General features: G+C 42.8%; 1 protein-coding gene across 1 annotated transcript; it reads right to left on the reverse strand.

Annotated features, from left to right (window-relative positions):
- Positions 1–1,719: 1,719 nt before the first annotated feature.
- On the reverse strand, positions 1,720–25,004 carry FBXO28 (F-box protein 28). The gene is made up of 5 exons (XM_033144692.1): positions 24,744–25,004; positions 9,910–10,019; positions 7,286–7,424; positions 6,708–6,903; positions 1,720–3,968 (listed from the first exon to the last, which is right to left on the reverse strand). The coding sequence occupies exons 1-5, from the start codon at positions 24,966–24,968 to the stop codon at positions 3,574–3,576; spliced, it is 1,065 nt and encodes a 354-aa protein (XP_033000583.1). The 5' UTR covers positions 24,969–25,004; the 3' UTR covers positions 1,720–3,573.
- Between the last annotated feature and the right edge of the window lie 1,868 nt (positions 25,005–26,872).

The raw sequence follows: 26,872 nt of genomic DNA on the forward strand, positions 1-26,872 counted from the left end.
TAAGGGCTTTGAAAGGTATTATCAAGAATCAGGTTCTCTCATATTTTCCTCCTCCCTGTGAACATCACGAGGTCCAGCTGGGCGCATCACTCCTTCGAATAACAAACCTAGCAGGGAGCCATGAGGGGCACAGCCTCCTCCATCATGGCACCAGGCTTCTGGCATATTATCTCCAGGGAAGTCTATCTGGTCTCACTGCTGTGTGTCTTTTGCCACCTGGCTAAAACACAAATAGTAAGCTTCCTGAAAAAGCTAGCAGTAATGGGTTGTATTCAAAGTAGCACTAAGTGAATAATCTGTTAGTGCAAGGGTTTCTGCTTTCACATTGGAATGTTCTCCCCACCCACGTGCCCCCTAAACGTTCTAGGGGGTGTTCCCTCAACCCTCTAGAGCAGATTTGGGGAGGGTGCATGGTGCAAGTGGGAGTGAGGAGTTCTTGCACTAATGAGTTAAAACAAGTACAGTCGTACCTTGGTTGACAAACGCCTTAGCAGTCAAAAGTTCTAGCTCCCGAACGCCGCAAACCAAGAAGTGAGTGTTCCCGTTTGCGAATGTTATTTTGCAAGCTGAACATCTGGCAGGGCTTCCGCAGCCAATTGGAAGCTGCATCTTGGAAGTCAAACGCTTTGGAAGTCAAACAGACTTTGGAACAGATTCCATTCAGCTTCCAAGGTACGATAGTACTGTATTTTTCCACCTATAAGGCACCCCCATGTATAAGACGACCCCTATTTTTTTGAACCCAAAATTAAGAAAGCGGGCCAGAGCCACAGTCCAAACCTGAGCCCACGCCACCCGCCTGTGCATTCACTATCCCAATTTTTTTACTAAAAATATATATAGCAAAAAACATAGTCTTATACATGGAAAATTACAGTACCTACACGACTCTTCAACTTATGCAGAGAGAATTGCACTCTACAAATTTGAATGCTTTTTCCAGATTCCATTTCCAGAATAATTTCAATCATTGACTGAAGAGATAGGCGTTATTGCAAAACAACTGTAAACTTTGTGAGGTATTAACTTCAGTTGGCAAAGCAGTTTTCTAGACTATTGAGGACAGCAGAATTTAATAGAGAAACTTTTGTTTTTCTACGCCTGTATAAACAAACCTGACCAGGAAATACAGTTGCTGTGCAGAATACTTCTGTGGTTACCCAAGAGTAATATGTTTCTGGAGGAATATGGGACGTTTTTGATATGGTGGTCTTTCAGTAACATCTGTAAAGAGGACCAATGTGGGTCAAGCAAATGACAGAAGTTCCTTCCCATGCCATAATCATGGGAATGAACCACTTTAACAATTGTGATTCTTTCTTGAAGACGTTTGTGTAGGATTCAGCCACAAGAAAGTGGCACACACACCCCTGGTAGCTCATGAATAGGGTGATACTCTGAAAATACCTGGTTGAGGGCCTAGCATGTAGATAGGCAGATTGCAGTGTTTATGTCATAATGTCAGTATACTGTGCTATATACTTACATGGTTCTACACAGACAGGTGCGGAGAATCCCATTTATCCTGTTTTTAGGCATTGCGAACCAAGGATATTGGATTGGATATTGAAAGAAATTAAATGCACTGCACAGTAATTGCTGAGAAGACTACCATTTGTGTTCCCACTCTGGAATGCATTCGCAATAGTTATTTCTAATGATCAATCACGCTGATGTTGTACAACAGAGCTCTTCAAAAATGAGAAACTTTCAAGTGAATGTTTTAAAATTCATATATTATCCTTGAGACAGTTGAATATATGCCCACTGCCAAGACACAAGAGTCTGCTCCCATTTAAAGGGGGGACGGGGACACAAACAGTAAAAAGGCCTTAAGATAGCAAAAACAATATAATTAAAAAATCCAAACTCTTGACATCAATTTGCAATATATTGTTTTATGGGGGGAAATCTACTCCAAATTATGAATTAACGGACTTTGATTAACATTTAAGAAAAAGCCCAGAACATTCTTTAGGATAGCTTTGTGTTTTATCTTTAACTTGACAAATGAAAATGAATAAGCAGCTTCCATTTTAAACCAAGGTACTTCAGTGAAATGTCTAAGTTACGAGTGGCCTTTTGAACTACCACTCAAATTCCATTTTCTATTCTCGTTTCAAATTCAGTCTTGTGAAAATATCCCCAATCGGTAACAGCAGATTAAGAGAAAAATGTAACAGCCGAGCAACAGCTACATTGTTTGGTAACAGCAAATTAAAAACCATGGACAGCAATACTTGTTGGATGCTTAAAAAAAAAATACAACCGGGAAGAAATTCACTGTACATTACAACTTTGAGGCTGTTAAAGTGACAAATCCAGACCGTACAGTGCAAGACATGCGTTTCCAGTTACAAATTCAAAATGGAAGGAGTGCAAAAGAAATTAAAGCTTTTTTTGTCTGAAATCAATTTACTCTTTATGATAAGAAACACAGTATTAGACAGTTATTTCAATGTAACAGTAAGGTCTTTCTCTCAACATAAACTTTTTAGAATTTGAACCATGCCTTAGGAAGCCTGTGTAATATTAAGAACAAATCACTTTTATCCAATGTTTAATAGTCTTTCAACCGCTGAATCAGTATCAGTAGTGTATAATCAGAAACTCACAGGCTAAAGGAATCAACCTTTGAAGTCCTCCTTTAGATAAAAGAGTACCTGCTATCTATAGGCAAGCAGAAGCAGCGAAATAGTCTGGCTTATATACTCTTGACCAAAGTAAAATAAAATGACCTCGCAAGGAAAGAAACAGCTGTGCTGAAAGCAAATGCAAAGTCATGGCTAAGGAACCAAGAAATTGCTGTACAAAAGGTGACAGAGGCCAACGATTTAATTGCAACTCCAGGCAAATGCTTTACCAAGCTGACTAAGCAATGCATGCGTCTCTCCATGCAAAGATAAAAATATGGCTCCAAATGCTTAGGAGGAGGGTATGCATTTGTGGAATCTAAACTGAAGTCCCTTGCCTGTTAAGTTTTACAAAAATATATATAGCCAATACTGTAAGCTTCAGAAGTCATATTTACTTGTTATGCTGACTCCCACATTTATAAGCTACTTTTCAGACGTTCTAAACCTGGTAACTTGCAACAAAAAAGTCAACCTCCCTCCCCCCCCCCAAAAAAAAACCCCCACAAGATTTTCAAGAAGTGGTTCTTTCAAGTGAAAAGAACATCTGCTGTTTATCCACTTTTAATCCTCTAGCCAATTAAGCCTGGGTTTATTTAGTATACTCATTTACAGGAACAGATGCATAAATATGTTTCACTTTAATAGTCATCTGCACAGAAAAGGAAAATTAACTTTTCAGAACGTGATAGAGCAGGTCTGGTTAGTACAAATCTATGGCAAGTTATAATGATTCTGTGCCGTAGGCCCACTCAGACAGAAGCAGGGCAGGTTTGGGAAGAAACATCTCAGCAATGAGAGAAAGTTGTTCAAGTCTATGGTGTTCTGAAGAACCAGCAGCCTAAATGACACCATGCTCTGAATAGCGGTATCCAGACCAGACAACCTGCTTAGGCTACTAAAGCAGTACATCCTCCTGGAGGTGTCATTTATTCCAAAGTTATTTATTATTTCGAAGGCGTTTAGACTTCCTAAGTGCACCTATTGATTCAACAGCCTTCTTCCTTTTCCTAGGAGTCTCCTCGCTTGGTGCTGACCCTGAGGAATTTCCCACTGCGCTTTCCATAACCTCTCGCAGTTTACGTTCGAGCTCAGCCAATCGGGCATTCTGCTCACCTATGATCTGGGTTTGCTCAAGCAGTTTCTGATCTTGATCCTGCAGTTGCTTCTGTTGCTCTTGCACTTTGGTGCGAAGCTCCGATATTTCGCGCCTTAGCACAGTCACACCTGCACCGTTGGTTTTAACTTGCTGCTGGAGTTTGGTGACCTCCTGCCTCGATGGGTTTTGTTTGGAGAAGAGCTGCATTGTTGTTAAGGCTGCAGAAGGACCTGGAACTGCAGGAAGAGAAATTTACATTTCCCCCCGTCTCGTTTCAGATTTTGACTTGCACTCAGTCTTATGCCTTCAAAACAGAGCATCAAGGTTTGCAAAGTCAATGTGAACAAGCAAATCTATAACTATTCCCCAGCATATAAACAAAATTCAATGCATGTGCAAGACTTGAGCATATTCACAGATTTTTACATTCCTGCTTAACAGGTAAAGAGGAAAGTGCTATTTAGAAACACTCCTACTCTGGGTTGCAGCCAGCAGAACAGGTTGCCCTTCAGGTGAGCACACCCCCTAAATATTGTTTCAACGTCACATTACCAACTGTATATTCTGCCCTTAAGTATTATTCCAGGTATGTTGGAGGCCTTTTACATTTTAGCCCAACTATTGTAGGAGCTCCTCACGGTAAAAAAACAAGCCGTGTTAACAGATGTTGGTTGCATGGGTCTCTCTTATGAAATCAGCATTCATAGGAAACAATCACTTCAGTAATCAGGACCCACATAATCGGCCCCCAACAATATGGTTATGCCATTAAATGTTACCCAAACCTTGCAGTAATTGTTTCCAGTAAAGTACCTGAATAACATTTTTAAGAACTTTAATGAACTACATGCACCTTACAATACTACCACTGCTACATTTCCCTGTCCCTACTGGCTATCTAATCTCATGCTTCCAGACCTCCCTATATCCAAAATAAGCAAAGTACTGTAAAATTTAGTGCTGGAAAGTGAGATACGGTTGCTGCCCTCTAAAGGTTGACTCTAAGTATAAAGAATGAATTATTTGGGCAAAAAGTAAACACTGCTTTGTTTTAGGATTCAAGTTAGGTTTTAATGGCCAAAGTTGTATACAAAATAGAAGACTGTAGGAAGCATATCGTATATAGAGCAGAAGGAAGGATATAGAGGAAACAAAGCCAAGTTGATTTATATTCAATATCTATTTTGATAGCTAAAAATCTCTTAGCATTTTACGTGAAAAATATTTGTGATTTGGTTATTAAAAAGGGACGTTGAACAGGTACAGAGTGTGTGAGGCTATCCTAAGACTTTAAAGAATTTTAACAGCTCTAGTTTGGTAAGAATCATGTTGGTTTAAAAAAAAAGTTTGTTATTAATTTACATTAGCTTTTCTATTTTAATTATTGATTTATTGTTAGAAGAGTTCTGTTATCAGTTATTCTGTTTGTATTATGTTCTGTTGCTACTATATACTGAGAAGGCTTTTGTATTGTATATTCAGTGCTTTTTTACAGAAAAAAGGTGCTGGTACTCACCATGAAGTTGTTACAGTAAGTGCCACACTTTTAATGGGAGGGGGGAGGTGCAACAGTACTGCATACTCTTGAGCACCCCTCCAAAAAAGCACCGTGTATATTAATTTTACATTATTCAGTAACTAGATTCTATTGTCAACCCCAAATCCCAACCTAAAGAGGATAAGAGCCAAATGCCTCTGTTGCAAAGCTGGAATTCCAGATAATAAACTAGCAAAAAACAGAGCTTGACAAGACATTAAACTGCACTAGAGTTTTTGCTTTAAGGGAGAAAATTAGCACACAAGAAATAATTACCACCTACTGCCTAATCGTATGGTCACACCAAGACAGGATTCTGTGGCTTCTAGAAAGTGATTACATTTCTGACTGTAGGAGTATCAACCTATCATTAAGGGAGAGCAGGAAAGCTGTGTTCCACCCACAAAATAAAAGTGTAAGTTTCCATCATAATTTAGGGCATGGTGCTGATTTTCCTAATGCAATGTTAAGGAAAAATTAGGCAATCATCATCATCATCATCACCCCTCCCAACCCATCTGGCTGGGTTGCCCCAGCCACTCTGGGCAGCTTCCAACGCATATAAACACACTTACTGGGATAGAATGGGGATGAGGCATGATGGCAGTGAGGATACAGTGGTGCAGGCTCACTGGCAGAACCAATCTGGTGCTTCCAGCCGTGCATACAACAATATGAAGTTACTTTCAGTAGTACAAAAGACATTAATATAAGCAAGATAACCAAAGAATGAAGGTTCTTCCTTTTAGAAGCCATTGGATTGGGTCCAAAGGACCCCTCTGTTCACAGAAGGGCCTTCAATCCTGTGGAGAGTCTTGGGAACAGAATTGGGCGCAGTGGGGGGGGCAGACCTATACTCCCTTGCAGCTGCTGCAAACCACTTCCCACCCTATTCCAAAGGAAGCAGAGCAGATTTGTGAGGAATACAGAGTTGGGGTGGGGGAAATTATCATCCTTCCCCCTTCTATGCACAGGAGCTGGAAGCACACTTTCCACTAGCAGAATGCTTCTCACGTGTTCTCTGGATCCTTCAAATAGTTTCTATTTTAAAATGTTATGTTCTGTTTTAATATACAGTGGTGCCCCGCTAGACGAATGCCTCACTAGATGAAAAACTCGCTAGACGAAAGGCATTCACTAGCGAAAGGCTGTCCCGCAAGACGAATTTGTCAATGGGCTTGCCTCGCAAGACGGAAAAAAAAATTTTTTTTTACGTCAAACCGCTATTTTCCCGTTGGTGCTTCGCAATACGAAAAATTCGCTATACGACAGCACTCGCAGAACGAATTATTTTTGTCTTGCGAGGCACCACTGTAGTAATGTAACACCCTTTTTTAATTATAAAATTCAGAGGAGACAAAAGTCACAAGAAAGTAGAAGTACTATAGCTTCCCACTGTCTGCATAATGTACCAAGACTCAGAGCATACATGAGGTACCTGGAGCTGCCGCTATAAGCCGTCCCGATACATCTGATCCAGGCAATTTTCTTTTTAGAATTGGAACAATCTTCTCATCAAAATATTCCATTGCCATTGATGAAATGTCCCTTAACTCCTGAAGGACTTCGTGGGCTCTCTGAGGAGCTTTGGTAGAGTTTACATACCTTAACACACGATAAATTTCATCAATTACCTAAAACAAATGAGAACAAGTTGAGACATGGTGACTGGCAAAAGCTAAGAGTAGCATAATGTCTGTTTTCCACAGTGACTTTTAAAACTATTTTAAAAGTAATTGAAAGGTACTTGAAATTACGTTGAGAACAACTTATGAGTCATTTAGAGTTTTATTTATATATAAATGGTTTCAGCTAGTACACTTACATACCACATGATCAAAGCCCTAATAAGTTGTTAAGGCGATCTGTTATAACAAAGGAACAGCATTTAGATAAGAAACATCTGAGATAAGCCTACAGAAGGTTCTGAACTTCCATCAGTGGCTCCTTAAAACAAAATTTAGCCCTAAGGATTTATTCCATCACACTTTAATGCAGCCATCTTTTGGACTTTACCTTCCCAGGTATAAAGCAGCAGAGGTTGGAATCCACATACTTCATGAAGGTCATATTTAGCAGGGACAGCCTTGTTTCTACAGCAGCAAGAATGTCTGCATGACGAGCTAGCGAGTGATTTCTCCGTTCCGATTCCCGTCTACAAAGACACATCCAAGTCAGTCAGTAATAAACACTGCAGAGATCTGCAGGACAGGTGGAGCAATATAGTCTGGAAGTTTTGATCCTTACGGTTACAAGATTCTGTCACCAGAAATGATGTGTGCTTTAAGAAGCCATTCCATTTTTTTTTTCTATTCTAGTTCAAAATAATAATGTTTAATACTCAATCTGCTTTTATATAGATCCAACAATTATCGTATTATTTTCCAAGTAGTTTTCAGACATGGGTGAAACTAAAGAGCCTCGAGTTTCCTTGAAAAGTAGGTGGAGTACTTTAAAAATAATTACATGGGGGAAATGCATTGCTAGAACATCGCTCATAGCCCTCCTTTGCTCACCACCATAGCCACACATGCATTATTCCAAGAAGAATTCCAACAGCAGTTTGATATTTCACACTATAGCGTAAGAACTGGATACAGGTGACATTGCTTATGTTATCAGTTCAGTACCTAATGCGAAGATACTAGAAGCTGTTGCTAATTTAATTGAACAGTAATATCCCCCTCTTTTTTCCCACACGCTCCCTGCTGCAAAGCCTATTTCCAACTGGCCTAGGGGGTGGGCCCAGACTCCCAGGAACTTCTTTTAGCTGTTCAGGGTGAGTCTGGGCCCCACCCCCGTTGCCATGTGGAAATGGACCTTGCGGCAGGGAGCAGTCTTCCTTCCAGCACTCACAGCAGCAGCAGCAATGTCCCTCTGGCCTCCCATGTCAGACCTATGTTAGCCCAGGGATGGGTTAGGATTTGATTGTTACTTCCCCCTCCGAGCCAAATTTGACAGTTGGGCAGTCCATGGCCTGACATTATGAGGCCCATTTTTGCCCGCATGGCTTGAAATCAAAAGGCACAGGTAAGGGCACAGCCCACAAAGCGTTGGCTGATCAGCTGATCTTGGGAAGCCCCGTGCACAATGCTTTGCGGGTGCTGCCAATCAGCTGATCAGTGAGTGCCTGCAAAGACATGTTCAGCAGCCATGTTTTACAGTAATATGTGATGTCGAGTGTAGGGCAGGTGGATGTGGCTTGGCTAAAACAGCCTTGCAGGTCAAAGGGCACACCTAATTAGGCCCACAGACTGGAGGTTCCCCACAGCAGTTCTAACTTTCTGATCCCAAATGGGACCCTCAAGGCAGCTTACAAATGTACTAAACAAAAGCTAGACACTGTATATGAAGATAATGTATTAGAATAAAGCACAGAGATAAGACAGTAAAGAACTCAAAGTTGTTTTACCAACCTGAGAGCCCTGCAAAACAAGAGATTTTAACCAGCTTTTTGAATGCTATGGGAGTTGAGCTGGAGTTTTCCTGGGGAGAGAGAGTACCATATAGAAGGTGTTACCATTCAGGAAACGCTGAACTTGGGAGGTGATTTCCTTGACCTTAAATGGCTGTGGCTTCCATAGAAGGGCCTCAAGTCGTACATTTGAGAAGCTAGCACTTCAACATTTCTCTGTAAGTGCCTCCGTTTTAAATCAGTTCTAACTCTGGCAGTGCTGAGAAGCCAAAAAAACCGGCATACAGAATGATAACCTGCATTAAGTACCGTACATAAACCAGGATATAAAGCGATGTGGAAGGCACAGTCTTCTATACAAGGGCTTTTCAATCCTCCACCCCACCCCAAACCAACAGCACCCTCCTGCACCTCCTAAATGTCAGGGGATTTTAAAGCAGCATCTTATGAGTGAGGGTCTGCCAGTGTGAACACACACACACACACACACCCCTGTGCACATGCTTCCCTACGTCCTACCCTAAAGAATTTGGTACCAACACTGGTGAAGTAAAAAAATACACAATGTATATTGCGTACACACACACAGAGAGAAAAGGCATGTATAACTGTAAACCATATGTAGCCCTGCTCTCTATTATTTTTAAAAATTACACACACACCCTTCAGTGGCCAGTTGGTACATGCAAACAAAACTCACTGTCCTATTCCAGTTTGTGCCATGCAATTTATAATCCCACTGACATACAGCAGGGGTAACCAACATGATGCCTACAAGATGTTTTGACTACAACTCTCAAGCAGTCTTCGCCAGTACAGCCAGGGGTCAGGTAATTATAATTCAAAACATCTGGAGGGTCCCAGGATTACAGTATTACTATAGGATATCACTGACAGCGCCTGTCTTCTCCAAAAGCAAAACAGGCAGTGACACTCAAGCAAAATGAGAGCCTAGGACCAAGCAGAGGGGAAAAGTCAACCCAAACAGAAAATCTTTCATGGTACAGATTGTTCTGCTGCAGTGCTAAGGTGCACAAAGAGGACTGGTAGCTCATTCTTTATGCAGAACCTTTACTACCGTCACAAATCCATCAGGGACAAGGACGATATATTCTTTAAATATATTTGTTTCACAACCGGTTTCAAAGCAGCTTTCCTTATATAATCTTCTTGCAAATACAGATTATTAAGGAGTATTACTTCTGACCTTGTGGTAAGCACATACCTTGGGAGCTGTGCTTTAACCTGTTTCTGGCACAAGTTGTGGTATCTTTCCACTTTCAGAAATCCCTGATTCAGCATTCTCTGGCAGACCAAGTCCATTCGCTTACAAACCTACATTAAAAATACAAAAACAAAACTCAAGGTGTCTTCTTTAGTAGTTAATAAACTGTGAGCCCCTTTTATGATTAACCAGCTTGTCTTAAGTGCCACAAGGCTACACGGCACAATTCAAAAGTTAACAAAAACATCACTTTACCCTTTCCAAATCATTTGTTCCAAAGCTCCAACTCCAGAACATGTTTACTACTCATATGGTGTTGATGTCTTAACAAATTTTTTCCCATGCTTTCTGGTGCATGAATGAATTCTTAAGTGGTGTAACACTCTTCTTAAATGGATTCTTTTAAAATTATAACATTCACTTCAATTCCATTTATTATATGTTTACAGTCATACCTCTGGTAGCGAACGGGATCTGTTCCGGAGCCCCATTCGCAATATGAAAAGGCCGTAACATGAAGCGCCGAATCTGCGCATGCTCGCCGCGTGATTCGGTGCTTCTGAACCCAGAAGTAATGCGTTTTGGTACTTCCGGGTTCAGCGCATTCGTAACCCGTGACGAACGCAACACGCAGCGTTCGTAGCACGAGGTACGACTGTATTCCACTCTTTCATCTGCTGAAGGAGCTCAAAATCAAAAAGAAGCTGAGGCACATGCTCTGGTTTACAGACTAAAAGGTAAGTCACACAAAAGGAAAAGCAAAAGATCAAAAACAATGCCAGAACAAGGTACCAAGTTGTAAAGGTGCAAGTACCTGCTGCTACTGCTGTGAGTAGACTGACTTGCCAGAGTGGTGCATGCTCTAGTTATCTCACGCTTGGCCTACTGCAACGCAGTGGCGTCGCAAGGGGGGCGGTCCCCCCCCCCGGATGCCATGTCTGGGGGTTGACAAAAAGGCATGCTGTGGAGTGCTCGCCTCGCCGCCCCCAGGCACAGCGGCGCGAGCAGCCATTGCACTGCCGCAGCCACATGTGGAGGATCCTCCGTTCACGACTGCAGCCGTGAGGAGGATCCCGCCACCATCCGTACAGCACTCAAGCAGCAGCGCTGGCAGCAAATCACTGCCAAACTTAAGATTCACAAATCACTGCACAACGCATGTGCGGTGTCACACAAATGCGCTGTATGTAGCGCCGCCGCACATGCGCTGTATATAGCGGTTTGCCGGTGGCGCCACTCGAGCACCAGACAGACAGTGGTGGGATCCCTCCGCCACCGTTGCAAGCAGAGGATCCCGCCACCGTCCGTACAGCACTCGAGAGGTGCCAGTGCCAAACCGCTATGTACGGTGCTGCTATGTAGGGCACATGCATCGTATGTAGCAGCGCCGCTCATGCGTCGTGACACCACACATGTGTTGTACGTAGCGGCACCATGCATGCACAGCCAGCGGTTTGCCCCACCCCGGGTGTCGGTTAGCCTTCATTCGCTCCTGCTGCAACGTGCTCTACATGGGGCTACCTTTGAAGTTGACTCGGAAACTGCAATTAATCCAGAATGTGGCAGCTAGACTGGTGACTGGGAGTGGCCGCCAGGACCATATAACACCGGTCCTGAGAGACCTATATTGGCTCCCAGTACATTTCCGAGCACAATTCATAGTGTTGTTGCTGACCTTTAAAGCCCTAAACGGCCTTGGTCCAGTATACCTGAAGGAGCGTCTCCACCCCCATTGTTTAGCTCAGACACTGAGGTCCAGCGCCGAGGGCCTTCTGGCAGTTCCCTCACTGCGAGAGGCTACGGGGAACCAGGCAGAGGGCCTTCTCGGTTGTGGTGCCTGTCCTGTGGAACGCCCTCCCATCAGATGTCAAGGAAATAAGCAACTATCCTGCTTTTAAAAGACATCTGAAGGCAGCCCTGTTTACGGAAGTTTTTAATGTTTAATGCTGTATGGTGTTTTTAATATTCGGTTGGGAGCCGCCCAGAGTGGCTAGGGAAACCCAGCCAGATTGGCGGGGTAAAATAAATAAAGCCTGACATTTCTATTCAGCTGGGGCACAGTGACCTTCCCTCGCTGTTCTTGCCTGAACAGAGATGGCCAGGTACCAGGCAGCCCAGCTGATGACAGAGGCCAGTGTCCCCTTTCACTTTTATTCTGCACTCCCAAAACAACCATCAGTTGGAGCAGACACAATTCTGGCTGGCAGGAAGGGGACAGGAAGGTATATTTTCTTTAGGTGTTCCTTCTTTGGTCAATGATGAGGGCCAGGCCGGTTTGCCCACTGGCATGGAAGGGGGGAGGCCATCATCCTTGTTCCTTTGGCCATTGGCAAAGGACACAGTCGGCCTCCTCTCTGAACACTGGAGTTGCTTGCACAAAAACTATTTCTGAGCTTTCGGTGATACAAAGCTACTGAACAACACAGCTACTGGGCATAAACCGGGTGGCAGCTGAAGCTTTGTTTTCTTTTAGATTTTAAGAAGAATGCAGAGAAACTGGAGAAGTTTATGAAGAAAGCAGAGATGACAAGGTTTATAAACACCATACACATGAGGCAAGACTGAAGAAACAGGTTCTGTTTATCCCAAAGAAAAGCTGAAAATACACAACCGTACCAGAAAAATTCAGGACAGATCTTGAGGAAGACAGGAGAAAACAAGCAACCATCAAAGGAGAGAAAGACCAAAGTCATTTGGCTCTCCTCTCTCAGACATTTAAAACAAGGAGATTTTGTGAACCACTCTGAGATCTTTGGGTTAAGGGTGATATATAAATTAAAAATATATATATTATGAAGTCTAACACAGATTGATCTGGCCTTCCAAAGAGACACCAAGTAAGAGTTATAATCAGAAGCTATATATATATATACTGTATGTATGTGTACATATGTATATATGTGTGTATGTATACACACACACACACACACACACACACACCTAACCCATTTTTCTTTGTGCAGTTTTGTAGCACAAACAATAAAATGCAGTAAAACCCAAAATATGTTCATTGGTTGGGTAACTTCCATCTTTAAAAAAAGAAGCAAGGTTCTGAAAGATAACACGGAAAGAACGTGGACTCCTGGGGTGTTTGGTTTAAAAGGCTGCTCTGCCCCGCACTCAATATACACTACAGAAAGACTTTATTTTTTCCGCATTGTTAAATATTTTTTCATCTACATTTCAGCAAAAAGAAGAAACTTCTTTGTTTTTTACCTGAAACTAGGGCCTAACAATATGTCCTTGAAAACAGTTACAGCATCTTTCTCTGAAATTTATACTCAAGTACAAGAATGTAATGTATTCTACAAATCAGGGAAATTTCTTAATTTATACTGTAAAGTTTCTGATCTTGGAATCTCCAGTTAAATTGTAGCATGCTGCTCTAAGCTTTCCCCACCATAAAGGAGACATAAAAGAGATTGAAAGTACAGGTGAAACTCGAAAAATTAGAATATCGTGGAAAAGTCCATTTATGTAAGCAATTGTTTTCATTAGCTACTGGAGTTTAATATATGAGATAGACTCATGACATGCAAAGCGAGATATGTCAAGCCTTTGTTTGTTATAATTGTGATGATTATGGCGTACATCTGATGAAAACCCCAAAGTTGAAATTGTTAATTTGGGGTTCTCATCAGCTGTACATCATAATCACACAATTATAACAAACAAAGGCTTGACATATCTCGCTTTGCATGTCATGAGTCTATCTCATATATCAGTTTCACCTTTTAAGTTGAATTACTGAAAGAAATGAACCTTTCCATGATATTCTAATTTTTCGAGTTTCACCTGTAGATTACAAGCCAAATGAACAACTTGATGTAGGCCTACAAATGCTTTGCATGTTGGAAAAATAGTGGGTTCATAAAGCACCTAGATGCCTAGAAAACATACAGTTCGAGACATGTATAAATGTTGGCATGTTCCCATCTCCCCTGGACTAGTATCTCTAAAACAACTATATTAGCTTCTACAAATGTGGTTTGACATCCATGAATCAGAAATATTTTCCAATGTTGCTGCAGCACACACAAAAGCAAGAAGAAAAAACCCAGCACTGCCCATGTCATAATTTAATGTGAATCTTCCCCACCCACTAACTTTACTTAAGTAGAGTTCCTTGATAGACACATTAGGAAATAATATGTGTACCCTGACACCTAGTGGCAAAGCAGAATACTACAACCTCAGTCAAAATCTTCCTGGGAACATAGAAACAAAACCGGTTCTGTTCACTAATCTGTAGAATTCCACACATAAGCAATATGTGTAGGGATGAATAAAGGGGCAGCTAGGTTTGCAGACTGACACCCACATATTCAGGGAGTTAAATCCTATGCAACAAAGGATCTCCAAAAGGCTGTATGCCAACTCGAACAAGAAAATGGTGGATGCGACTCATGTAAAAAAAAAAAAAAAAAAAAAAAACACCGTAAAAAGACCCCTAGATGGCTAGGTCCAGTTGAATTCAACTATGGGGTGCAGCACTCATCTCACTTCAGGCCAAGGGAGCCAGCATTTGTCCGCAGACAGCTTTTCTGGGTCATGTGGCCAGCATGACTAAACCGCTTCTGGTGCAACGGGACACCATGACAAGTGCCAGAGTGCATGGAAACGCCATTTACCTTCCCGCCGCACCGGTACCTATTTATCTACTCGGCTGAAACACAGACATGCAATTTTGGTTGTTTTGGCAGTGGGGGGCAAGATTCATAGTTAAGATTCAAGTTCGCTCTTTAGTATATTCAAGATCAAACTACTAAAACAAAAGGATGTATTTTAACAGCATTTGTGCAAGTTACGTAAATTTTTCAGCCTAATATTATTACTGGGGGGGGGGGGGGGGAACCCATGTGGTCTGAAATTGGGGGATCCCTGAAAAGTGCCTCTGCTAAAGCAACACAGAATATTTTGGGGCCATAGCATGTCTCACAAAGATGCCAGTTCAGAATGCTGCAATGCAGGTGCGAGGAGTCAAAGCCAATGTCAGAAACTATTAGGAAAGATACTGAATATAAAACAGCAAAAACTTTAATAACACGTTTATGTGAAATGTGATGCACCCGTATTTGAAATATTATATGCAGCTGCATCACAGAAAAGGTATTCCAGAACTAGAAAAACTACACAGGGTCTATCAAAATAACCAGAGTGATAGGATCATGTTTCCTGTTAATCCCAGAACAGCAGAATATGCAATTTGTTAAGACAGAAACAACCAATTCATTGTAGTATGAATTTTCATAAGTTACACCCTACTTCATCAAACACGTGAAGTGGCCCACACACTTGTTGAAGTAGGCCTTTGACAAGACCTTTCAGTCAAAGAAAGCACTTCAGCTTATGAATTTACGGAGTTAAGCCCCACAGAACGTTATGATGGCACCGGCAAAGGCGACTTTTTAAGAAGGACTGAATCAATCAAGGATAGATACTGATTATAATAGCTTGAAAATGGAACCTAAATGGTAGTATGCTTCCAATTACCATTTGTTGGGATAGGCTTCCACAGGGTAATGACCAACTGAATGCTGAAGGCAGAATGTCAAGCTAGGCAGATCTTTGATCGGATGCAGAAGAATAATGCAGTTTAGAGAACAACTGTAGTTAAGTGGTATATAAATGGTTTAAATAGCCTTGGAATCTTTTTATACCATTATGTCACCCTATTCTCTTCCTCCATTTCTTACATTTAAGAAAGCTTTTCACTTCCCCCTCCCCACTGACTCTTCCTCATTTACCTTCCTTCCCTTTGCTGCAGTGTTTCACTTGATTGCTTAATTAATTACTGCCTCTGCATTTATACAGCTGCTCTATAACAGGAGTTCTCTAAGTGGCTCAGAAAACAAAACAAAACAAAACCACATGCACTTTAAAATGAAATATATAATAAAGTTGCAATAAATTCCTTTACAAAAATCAAAACAATTAAAACATAACTTTGTATGTCTAGTCTCTGATCAGATGGTAAGCCTATGAGGAGGGTCTGGTCTAGTTCACTGAAGATTTTTGCACAATATCTAATGGTTTTAGATGTTTAAATTACAATAATTTGGATTCCCCAAATCCAAGTCTATAGTTGTACAAGCACAGTATGGCACTATCATTCTGAGAGAGGTTGAATCAAGTGATGTCAAGCATGTGTCCGAAGTCTACCCCCACATCAAGTTTAAAACAAATCCCCTTCTTGTTCCACTGCCTTCCTATCTCCAGTCCCTGCTGCATGAATGACTAGTTTTGAGAGAACAAACATGAAATTCTTATCTAATATCCAACTGACACCACAATTTCAAAAAGGCCCAACTTGCTATGTCTGGAAATTTCAGTCAATAAACCTAAAAAGCAATCAAAGCTGTGAAAAAGAGAGTGAGTTTTTTTTCCCTTACTAGTGCCAGAGAGAAGTATCCCCAAAAAATAGGTTTAGCCAAGTTTTTATAAGGGGGGGACTGTAAGAGAAAATGAGCAAAGAAAACCAGTTTAAAAGAGAACAAGATTGTGATCTCCCCCTTCCAACCCAGAAAAAAGCTCTCAAGAACAGAGCTGTCCTCTACTAAAGACAATGATCAATTTACGTGCGTGCTTCGAGGCGACACAAAAGTGGCCGGAAAAGGGGGCAGAAGAGGGCAGCACAGGCTTATGAGCTCTCCACCATCACATGCGCAATCCCCGTGCAAATTGGGGGTTGCCTGTACTAAGTGGAAGTCAGAAGAACATCTAAGAACCTAAGAGCCTGGCTGGGAAAGGCCAATGGCCCATCTAGTCCATCATCCTGTTCACACAGTGACCCACGATGATACCGGTGGGAAACCAGCAAGCATGATTCACACATAAGTGCGCTCTCTCTTCCTGTGGTTTCCAGAAGCCAGTATTCAGAAGCATTGCTGCCTCCAAGTGTGGTGGCAGAGCAAAGCCATCATGGCTAGCAGAAAGGAGCCACACACTTTGATATGCCTGTGCGGAAGACGTGCCTGGAAACTTGAGAAATTTTCTGGAATAGCCCTGTGCACAAGAACAGAAAACATTAATAACAACTGGCGCACATGAGCATTGGTCAACTGTGGTATTGGGAGTGGGGGAAAGAGTGTACTCTTCACTAGCTAGTATAAAGCTGATAATTGCCAGGAGATCCTATAACCTCAAGAAACAGAGAATTATGGACGTCTACTCTTCATGGCGAATACTATTTCATGAACACCTGAATGCAGTTTCCAGGTAGCCCTGGATTCACTGCCATACTTAGAATACCACCCTGGTATGTGGGCATACTTTGAATCTCCAGCATTCGGTGGCATGTGGTTGCCTTTTGTCTGGAAGGCCTGGCTGTTCAAAGTACAGCAGTCAACTTCCAAAGATGGTTGAGACACGGAGAACTCTTCCAACAAGTACTTATTCCACTACCTGCACTTCTTTTTGTCTTTTGAAGTCCATTCAATTGGCTTGTTTTTGCGCCACGAGGCCCTTACTTTCACCTTCCAAGTATTTCTGGATATAATCCTTATGCTCCACTGACCTCCTCCTCTGAACACTTTTCACGGGCACAGAAGAAGCTAAACTAGACTGTTGGCTCAGTGATAAGCCAAGGCAGCAGCTCTCGGGAACCGTACAGCAAACCAGCAAGCAACTTGGCCAGCTACATGTACAACTTCAGTAGCGTCTATGCAGGTTTTCCCTTCCTTTTGAGTGCCACGGGTTATGAGCACTCACTACCAACCCCAGACAACTGGAGTTCTGCCAGCCACCAAATCCTGGCTTGCTTTGAAGCCATTAAGGTTTGCACATAATGAGAATCTACGATTATCTACAGCTTTCTGGTTCGTTTCCCCGTTTGTGTGAAGGGGCTGTGTACAGGTGCAGGAAGCTCATCCACACTGCATTTTAAACTAGTTGGGTGTCTCGTATCTTTGTTAGGATATAGTTAGTGATGTTACACTGCAGGAGCAGGAGATGGAGAATCTAAATTACATGCCGAAGTGATGAATTCCACAACCTGTATAAATTATGCAAGTCTGTATGATCTCTTATATTTTGCAGAATTGTTTATTCTGCTTCCGCTAGTCACTTGAGGCAAATAGTGGAAAGAAGCTTCGCAAGGCACTGAAGACTCAGCACCCGACTCCTGAGAATCACCTCCAATGATCCTTTTGGCTTCTGCTGCTTAGCCAAGATTTATCTACAAGTATACTTTCAAACGCAGACGCAGGTGGTGCTGTAGGTTAAACCACAGAACCTAGGGCTTGCTGATCAGAAGGTTGGTGGTTCGAATCCCTGCGACAGAGTGAGCTCCCGTTGCTCGGTCCTAGCTCCTGCCCACCTAGCAGTTCGAAAGCACGTCAAAGTGCAAGTAGATAAATAACGTATTTTTCGCTCCATAGGGCGCACCGGACCATAGGGCGCATCTCGTTTTTAGAGGAGGAAACAAGAAAATTTTTTTTTCTGGTTTTCCTCCTCTAAAAGCCCTGTTTTTTTGAGGATCAGCTAAAAGTTTTGCAGCTTTTTTTGCAAAGGGAAAGCCCTGTTTTTTTTGAGGATCAGCTAAAAGTTTTGCAGCTTTTTTGCAAAGGGAAAAGCCCTGGGTTTTTGAGGATCAGCTAAACGTTTTGCAGCTTTTTTGCAATGGGAAAGCCCTGGTTTTTTTGAGGATCAGCTAAAAGTTTTGCAGCTTTTTTGCAAAGGGGGAAAAGCAAAGAGGAAAAGACCCATTTTTATGGGGTTCAACTCACATTTCTGCTGCTTCTTAAGGAAAGGGAGCCTTTTCTACAGTTTCCAGACAGATAATCTAATCAGCCAGTCACATGTCGCTGGGGAAACAACCTCCCTCTGCAGCACATTCAACAATGGAGGGCGGGGCTGAAAGGGAGAAGGGGACTCTTATGTCTCTCCCAATCTCTTGCTCATCAGCTGCTGAGTGGGGTCCTTTCAACACCCCCTTTTCTCTTTGTAAAATAAAAAGCATGATCCTCTTTTGGCCCCTGGGCAATTCAGCTCCAGGGACCACCACTCGCTCCATAAGACGCACAGATATTTCCCCTTACTTTTTAGGAGAAAAAAGTGCGTCTTATGGAGCGAAAAATACAGTAGGTACCGCTCCGGCAGGAAGGTAAACAGCGTTTCCATGCGCTGCTCTGGTTTGCCAGAAGCGGCTTAGTCATGCTGGCCACATGACCCAGAAGCTGTACGCCGGCTCCCTTGGCCAGTAACGCGAGATGAGCGCCGCAACCCCAGAATCGGACACGACTGGACCTAATGGTCAGGGGTCCCTTTACCTTGCACTTTCAAATGCATCTTTGCAACCATAAGCAACAAAAACTGGCCTTGGGGAGATTTTCTTTTTTTAAAAGAATCCTTAAGTTAGAATGTTAGGTAAGCTACATTCTAGAGCTTTCCTGCAATTCTATGCAAGTGCTGAGTAACTCACAGCCTTGACTTTTATTTAAAAATGTAAGAAGATCCCTGCAGGAGCTGGTTTCAGTGCCTCCTGCAGTGGTATTTAAATATTTCTGAAGGGCTTCAGAGATGCAACCCCTGCCCCCATGAATTCCTTTGGATCAGGATACTTCACTGTGTATAGTAAGCATAAATATCTGAAAATCAGTAACAAGAAGCATAATCAAGTTGATGCTATCTGGATGCTATCAAACAGAAGTGTTTTGAGCAAGTACACTGAAATAATGTATTAATCCCTGTTACTCTAAACTAGCAGGCTTTTATTTATAGTTATTAATTTAATGGATTTATACTCTGCTCTTTGAAAAAGGACTCCACAGAGGAGCGTACAATATTTCAAAGTACAAATCCATTACACAAAAACTTTTTTAAAGAAATAGCAACAATAAACATCAGTATAAATAACAATAGCTTATGCACAACCCAGTTAACTACCCTCATTCATATTCCCTAACTACCCTCATTCATATTCCCAATCAAACGCAGATACCAAGTCATTCAGTGCTTCAAAGCGAATAGCCAGCACTTTGAATTTGGCCTGGAAACTCACTGATAATCATTGCAACTGACACAATATTTGAATAACACCTCCAGATTTTTGGCCCCTGCCAAGAACCAGGCCATCACATTCTGTACAAGTTCAAAGTTTCTAAACTGTCTTCAGAGGCACATTACAGTCGCCCAGTCTTAATGAGACAAGTGCATGGAGAACTAATATGAGATCTGACTTCCATCTTGTCTGGATCAAGCTACAGCTTGTTCTTTCTCATCCATTCTTTGACAGCCTCCAAGCACCAGCTTAAAAATACCTCAGCATGGCTGGGGTGAGCAGATAAGAGTCAAGAGTCAGCTGCATATTGATCAGCACAGGATGTAAACACAGTGCCAAACAGTCAAATCCATGTTCGCCTCTGCTTCCATTATTTTACTTGAAGCTCTTGGAACTGAGCAGAAGATGGTGTCTGGAATCACCCACCCATCCCCCAGTTTCTCTCCTTTGCTCTTCCAGAGCAGTCCTGGGGTTCACAAATGAATAACAACCTAGTACAGTATCAATTGCCATGGTTTCCAGTGTGCGTACCAGTACATTGAACACCTTCAAAAGGGATGTGCCATGGAGGTTATTGCTCAAATCCCACAAATTGAAAGCACCTTGTGCACTACGGATGTCAGCACACAACTATAAAGTGAAAGAACACAACAGGGCAATTAAACAAGGCATCTTAAACACAAACACTCCAATATTTTCAAGGTGCATTTTTCTATATGGGAAAGGGGTGGCGGGGGTCAGAAGTTTAGTAATTGTCCGTTCTGTTTCTTTGTACTCATCACCCGTTTCATAAGCCTAGTGTTGCACATGCTGTTAATATTAAGGTTAAAATCAGAACAAGGAAAACACATAAGAACTACTGCTCATGTTCTACCATGTATTCATTTGTCTGTTGAGAAGCTGCCTGAAATTGGTAGTAGAACACAGGTAAGAGGGGGGAAAGATAAAGAAGAAAAGATTTAAAGAAAGAAAAAAAAGAGATAAAGAGATAAAAGTACATATCTGTACAGTCCTTCCAATCATTCTCATTATACTGTTGGTATATCATTCTTTTTTACACGGATTTATATTGTATGATTTCATTTCTTTCTATTGTATATATTCCTTTGATCTTTTTCTTTACAAATATCATTCAATTTATGCTAATATGGAATTATTTGTACAATAAAGGTTTAAATATTCCTTAAAAAAAAGAAAGAAATTGGTAGTAGAACACTTTCCCAAGAACTGGGTATTTGCTTGTTTAGTTGCTTAATTTTTTCTGCTTAACTTGCTCTGTCAGTAATTCCTCACATCTGCATATGTTTCAGAATCACCAGATGGAGAATTGTTACACGATAGGAGGATTATCTTAACTGTGATAGAAGATGGGAGCCCAGAATGATTATCTCCGTTCAATCTTTGTAACTAAGAGCATGGTCTGAACTCTTTGGGCACAATACTGCTGAGTTGGTAGCGTCATGGCTAACAGCAAAATCAAGTTGCACATAAGGCAGTAGTAGGGCTTTGTGCTGCATGAGCCCAAGGCACCTGGAACCTAAGACTGTCCTTCCATCTCTCTCACTTCTGAGCAGGGCAGCTTAGTTATTCTCATACATATCCTTCAAATAATCAGTTCCCCCCTGCACTGGAGGGACACTGTGCTTCAAAAACACTCATATGAATATAAGCACGTCACTAAGCCCATGTACAACAGTTTTTGCCACTTCTACTAGAAAGGAGTAAACTGCACAAGGTGCTCCCAAGCTGCTCTATGGGAACACGGCATAGGGCCATGTCTGCTCCAACAAACAAATGGGACAAGTACAGTGGTACCCTGGTTCGCAAATGGCTTAGTTGTCGAACAAATCGGCTCCCAAATGCCGCAAACCCAGAAGCATTTCGGTTTGTGAACACTTTTCAGAAGCCAAGCGTCCGACGCAGCTTCTGCTTGAGTGCAGGAGGCTCCTGCAGCCAATAGGAAGCTGCACCTTGCTTTTCGAACGGTTTTGGGAGTCGAACAGACTCCCAGAAAGGATTAAGTTTGAGAACCAAGGTACCACTGTACTGGAAACGGAAACAAGTTGGGCAAGTGTAGGATACTGAACCTTTTAGACAGCTAGTACGGGTTCATCAGATTTGCATTATATACCATGAATACAATCAACTGTATATGATTAATTCCACTCTTCAAGCCACTGAAGCAGGAAGGAATCTTAACTTGGATCTTTCCCGTCAATTGCTATGCACTGTGAAGCTGATAGAATGTTTGGCTGCTTAGCTACATCAGTTTGATACCTACATAAACACATCAGCTGGTAAAAAGAGGGTCTGGTGTTTGCTTCACAATATCAACTAGAAGTCCACTGTTACTTTCTTATAATGCTTTGATATTTAACACAAGCTACCGGTAGTTTTACATATCACAGTGATGAAGTGGCCAACGCAACTGTCCTTTATAGTAGCCAGTGCTTTTTTTCTTAAAAAAAATGTTTTGGGGTACTCTCATTTCCCTACTCATATTGAAATACTGCCCCTCAATGAGGCCAAACTTAAGATTCACAAAATGTTTAGGGGCATGCGTACCCCCAGAAAAAAGTACTGATAGCAGCTTCTGTTTAGCAAGGAATCTCAGCTACACCAATTCTAATAATAATATTTAAGATAAATTAAGAATGCCATTCTAAACTCACTTACCTGTGACTACAGTCCGATGAACAGAATGAGACTAGTTCTGAGCACTTATGCATAAAACTGGACTGCATGTTAGATGGCAACCACCCTCCAAGATCAGAAGAATATGAGGCAAAAGCAATAATGCACATTTCCCCTTCTAATTCAATGTTCTAACTCAGGCATAGGCAAACTTGGCCCTCCAGATGTTTTGGGACTACAATTCCCATCATCCCTGACCATTGGTCCTGTTAGCTAGGGATCATGGGAGTTGTAGTCCCAAAACATCTGGAGGGCCGAGTTTGGCTATGCCTGTTCTAACCTAAGATGACACATCTATTTAATTTTTTTACCCAAAGGGCTGTAATGCTGTTTGATGAAGAGGTAATAGAAAATGAAAACTGAAAGGTGGAAAAACCTGTCAAAGCCGGACACGTTTCCACAGCTTTACAAGTCAGTTAATTTGCTTACTGCCTTGACCATAGGTCACACATACCAACAAGAGAAATAAAGCAAACAGAATTCTGTACCTAGTCATATTTATTTTCAAAAAGTGTGAAATATCTCAGGCACCAGGAATCAAAATAAGCTCTCCTTTAAGAAGTCAATGACGCTGTTCATCTCATAAAGCTGTCTTGTAGTCCAATGCATATCTACTCTGAAGGAGTTCAACTGAAGTCAATAGGGCTTACTCCCAAGGTTGCAATCCTAGGCAATTGCACATTACCTGGGGGAAAGCTGCACTGATGAATATGCAATTTACTTCCAAGTAAATACACAAAGGATTGTACTGCTGTGGAGAAAAAGCCATATTCTTGCAGAGAAACCTACAGAGACTGCATTCACAGGCACATACATGGGCATCCATTAAAATTAAAATTTAACATTGGGCACTGGTGTAGACTACTGTATATCAAAACATGGACCTGATCTCAAAAAGCATTCAGATAAAACAGCAACAAAACATCAATTTAGAGGTATTTTTTCAATAATGTTTTAAGAATTTTTTTATACATAGAAAGTCTGACAATAGTAAAGATTTCATTCCTAGGAACTAGTTTAGGGAACATATAAGCCTTAGATTATTAAACATCTGCTTTATGATACTGAAATTCTAAAGCTACTGAATGCATCCAAACTGTGCCTTTACCAGAGCATAACTAAAACAGATGCAGTAGATACTCTTCTTATTTCACAAATTCCCTCCCTCCCATGTGACTATTGCCACATGTATTTTCTGCTTTTAGATGAACTTGAGATCTTCTGAGAATGGCTCCTAGCCCCAACTCTATGGAATTACAATGAGATACATTAAATAATTACCGAAAGAAAGAAAGAAGATCATTCCATTCACTAGAAAGCACTATAGAAATGATACACAGGCCCAAAGCATAGATTATCTACCGCAGTCTCTGCATGGTAGAGGAAATTAACTCTACGCGATCAACCTCAACCGAAGAGTCCCATCGCCCATGCTATATCAAGAGATGGTCTGCAATGGAAACGCTGTCAAGGGGAAAAAGTCAAAATACAAGGAAGCGGGGTGGGTAAGGAGGGCGAATGTTGAATATGAATAGGATTCTAATGAGATAACAAAGATGACGAGGATCCGATTTACGGAGACCTCACCCCCCCCCCCCACTGTCGTACCACCGATTCCCAATCTTTCCCGAAAAAGGCGCAGCAGGCGAATAGAGCTCTGCCGCAAAGGGGCTGCAACCTGCGGCCATCATCCTTGGCCCTCCCCCGTTAAACCTCTGGATGGATCCCTTTCCCTCCCTCCCTCCGCCCCCCCCCAAAAAAGAGTGGGCGATTTCTTAAAGGTGGGCAGGAGGGGTGGGGAGAAAGGACTTCAAAAGGAAAGGGAATCCAGAGGTCATCCAGTGCGACCACGCCGGGTTTTCCCCTTCTCTCTCCCAAATCAAGTGGGGAAAGGGATAAGCCGGGGAAGGGGGCGTGAAGTTGGGCTGAGGGGGGGATCCCCGAACCGATTAAAAAAAACCAAGTGGAAACGCTTGCCAATCCGGAGGGGGGGGGGGAGGGAGAGAAAAACGGCAAAGCGAACGGATGCGAAGTGTCGCGCCCCAAAATCCCCCCCCGCCGGCCAAGGCAGGGGTCCGAGGCGTCGCTTCTTCCTCCCCCCCCCCGCGCCTCCCTCTCCCCCCACGACGCGGCCCCTCACCAGGCGGAGCTGGCTGGTCTCGTCGTAGGACAGGAAGCCGAGGATGCCCTCGATGGCCACGATGGGAAGCCCCACCAGCGTGTTGCTCTGCGGGAGCTGCTCGAGGGGCTGCGCTTCCCCGCCGCCGCGGGGCTGGGGCAGAGGCGGCGGCGAGAGCCGCGCCGAGTCCATGGCGCCTCCTTCCCCCTCCGACAGGAGCCGCTCAGCCGCCGCCACCACCGCCATCTTGGGGCCTATTCCCCTTCCTCGGCTCCGGGAGGGGGCACTTCCTGTGGCGACGTTCCCGCCTCCTTCGCCGGCAGGGCGCTTTAAAGAGGCCGCTTCCCTCGGTGTCTCCTGTAGGGTCTCGGCGGGGTCCTCCCGCTTTCTCTCTCTCTCCTCCCGTGCCCTCCTCGGAGGGACCGTGTTGCTCGGCAGCGCCCGGTCTCCCGCTGTCTTGGAGTCAAAGAAACAGAGAACTGAAGAGTTGGAAGGGGAGCCCCCGAGGGTCATCTAGTCCAACCCCCCTGCAGTGCAGGAATCTCAGCTAAAGCACCCATGACAGATGGCCACACACACACATACACCCCTTCTCCCTGAAAACTCATGCATGTGTGAACCACACCAACCCCTATAAACAGCCATAATAAGCAATCCCAAGTCCTGCTGATCTCAAAAAGCATTCAGCAGCAAAACATCAGTGTAGAGGTATTTCCCCGCCCCCGCCCCATAATTTTTAGGGGTAGGTGTGGTTCACACATGTATGTGGGTGACCATGGGTTTAGCCAATGCTTTTTTCTAGGGGGGACGCAGGAGTACGCATACCCCTAAACATTTTGTGAATCTAATAATAGTAATAATAATTTATTTATACCCCGCCCATCTGCCACTCTGGGCAGCTTCTAGCAAAATATTAAAATACAATAATAATCTAAGTTAGGCCTCATTGAGGGGCAGTATTTCAATATGAGTAGGAAAATGAAAGTACCCCTATTATATATATATATATATATATATATATATATATATATATATATAGCACTGGGCAGCTGCCCCCTTCAAATAAATCACTGAGGTTCTGCAGCCCAACAGAAAGCCTGGCTACACCCATGTGGGTGATGGCTTGATTTCGACACACACAGAGCCTCTGCTCACTTGGAGACTGGGGCTGTGAACTGGCCCCACTGAGAAAATAGGTTGCTTGTGAGGTGATAGGAACCTATGTGGCGGTGAATCTGCAGTAGCCCATTCACACATGCAAGCCATTGTGTAATGTACACCAAGTGATGGATGTGCATGTGTGGCCTTAGCACCACCCTGCCACTAGAGGGGAGGGGAGGCAAACCTGGAGGCTTCAGGCCAGCCCTGGGGGTTTGGCAACCCTAGTAAAGAGAGAAACTGGGGCAGCTTCCTCAAACTTAAAGAGTTTGACTTCTGAACTGGGGGTAAAGGGGAAGATTGGCAGGCACCTCGGCAGGACATGGTGGGCACCGTGTTGGCAAAGCCAGATGGAGGCAATATTGAGCTAGGTATCCCAACAACCTGATAGAGCAGTGTTTTTCAACCACTGTTCCACGGCACACTAGTGTGCCGCGAGATGTTGCGTGGTGTGCCGTGGGAAAAATTGAAAAATTCAAGAGAATTACTTTATATATAGTCGATATAGGCACAGAGTTAATTTTTTTAACATTTTCTAATGGTGGTGTGCCTCGTGATTTTTTTCATGAAACAAGTGTGCCTTTGCCCAAAAAAGGTTGAAAAACACTGTGATAGAGTACGAGGCAATGCCATGTGCTCCTGGCATTAAGGCCTCAAATTTAACTCCTCAGCATAGGATTGGGAGCTGAAAGGATCTCAGACTATACTGTAAATATGTGGGGTAGAGAGGAAGGAGGGGAACGAAGGAAAGCACATCTCCCCCTCCCACAAGGCTTTCTCTTGAGGGGGGGGGGGTGAGGCAAGATTCAAACCCAGGTCTTTGTGACTCATGGCTCACATGTTGAGCCCCCACATTGCATTATTATTATTATTATTATTATTATTATTATTATTATTATTATTTGATGCTGCCCTTCATCCAAAGATCACAGAGTGGTTTATAATATGCAAACTAAAAATGCATACCATAGTAACAAACAAAAACAATACCC

The sequence above is a fragment of the Lacerta agilis genome, chromosome 3, assembly GCF_009819535.1.
Source record: "Lacerta agilis isolate rLacAgi1 chromosome 3, rLacAgi1.pri, whole genome shotgun sequence".
Classification (NCBI taxonomy): Eukaryota; Metazoa; Chordata; class Lepidosauria; order Squamata; family Lacertidae; genus Lacerta; species Lacerta agilis.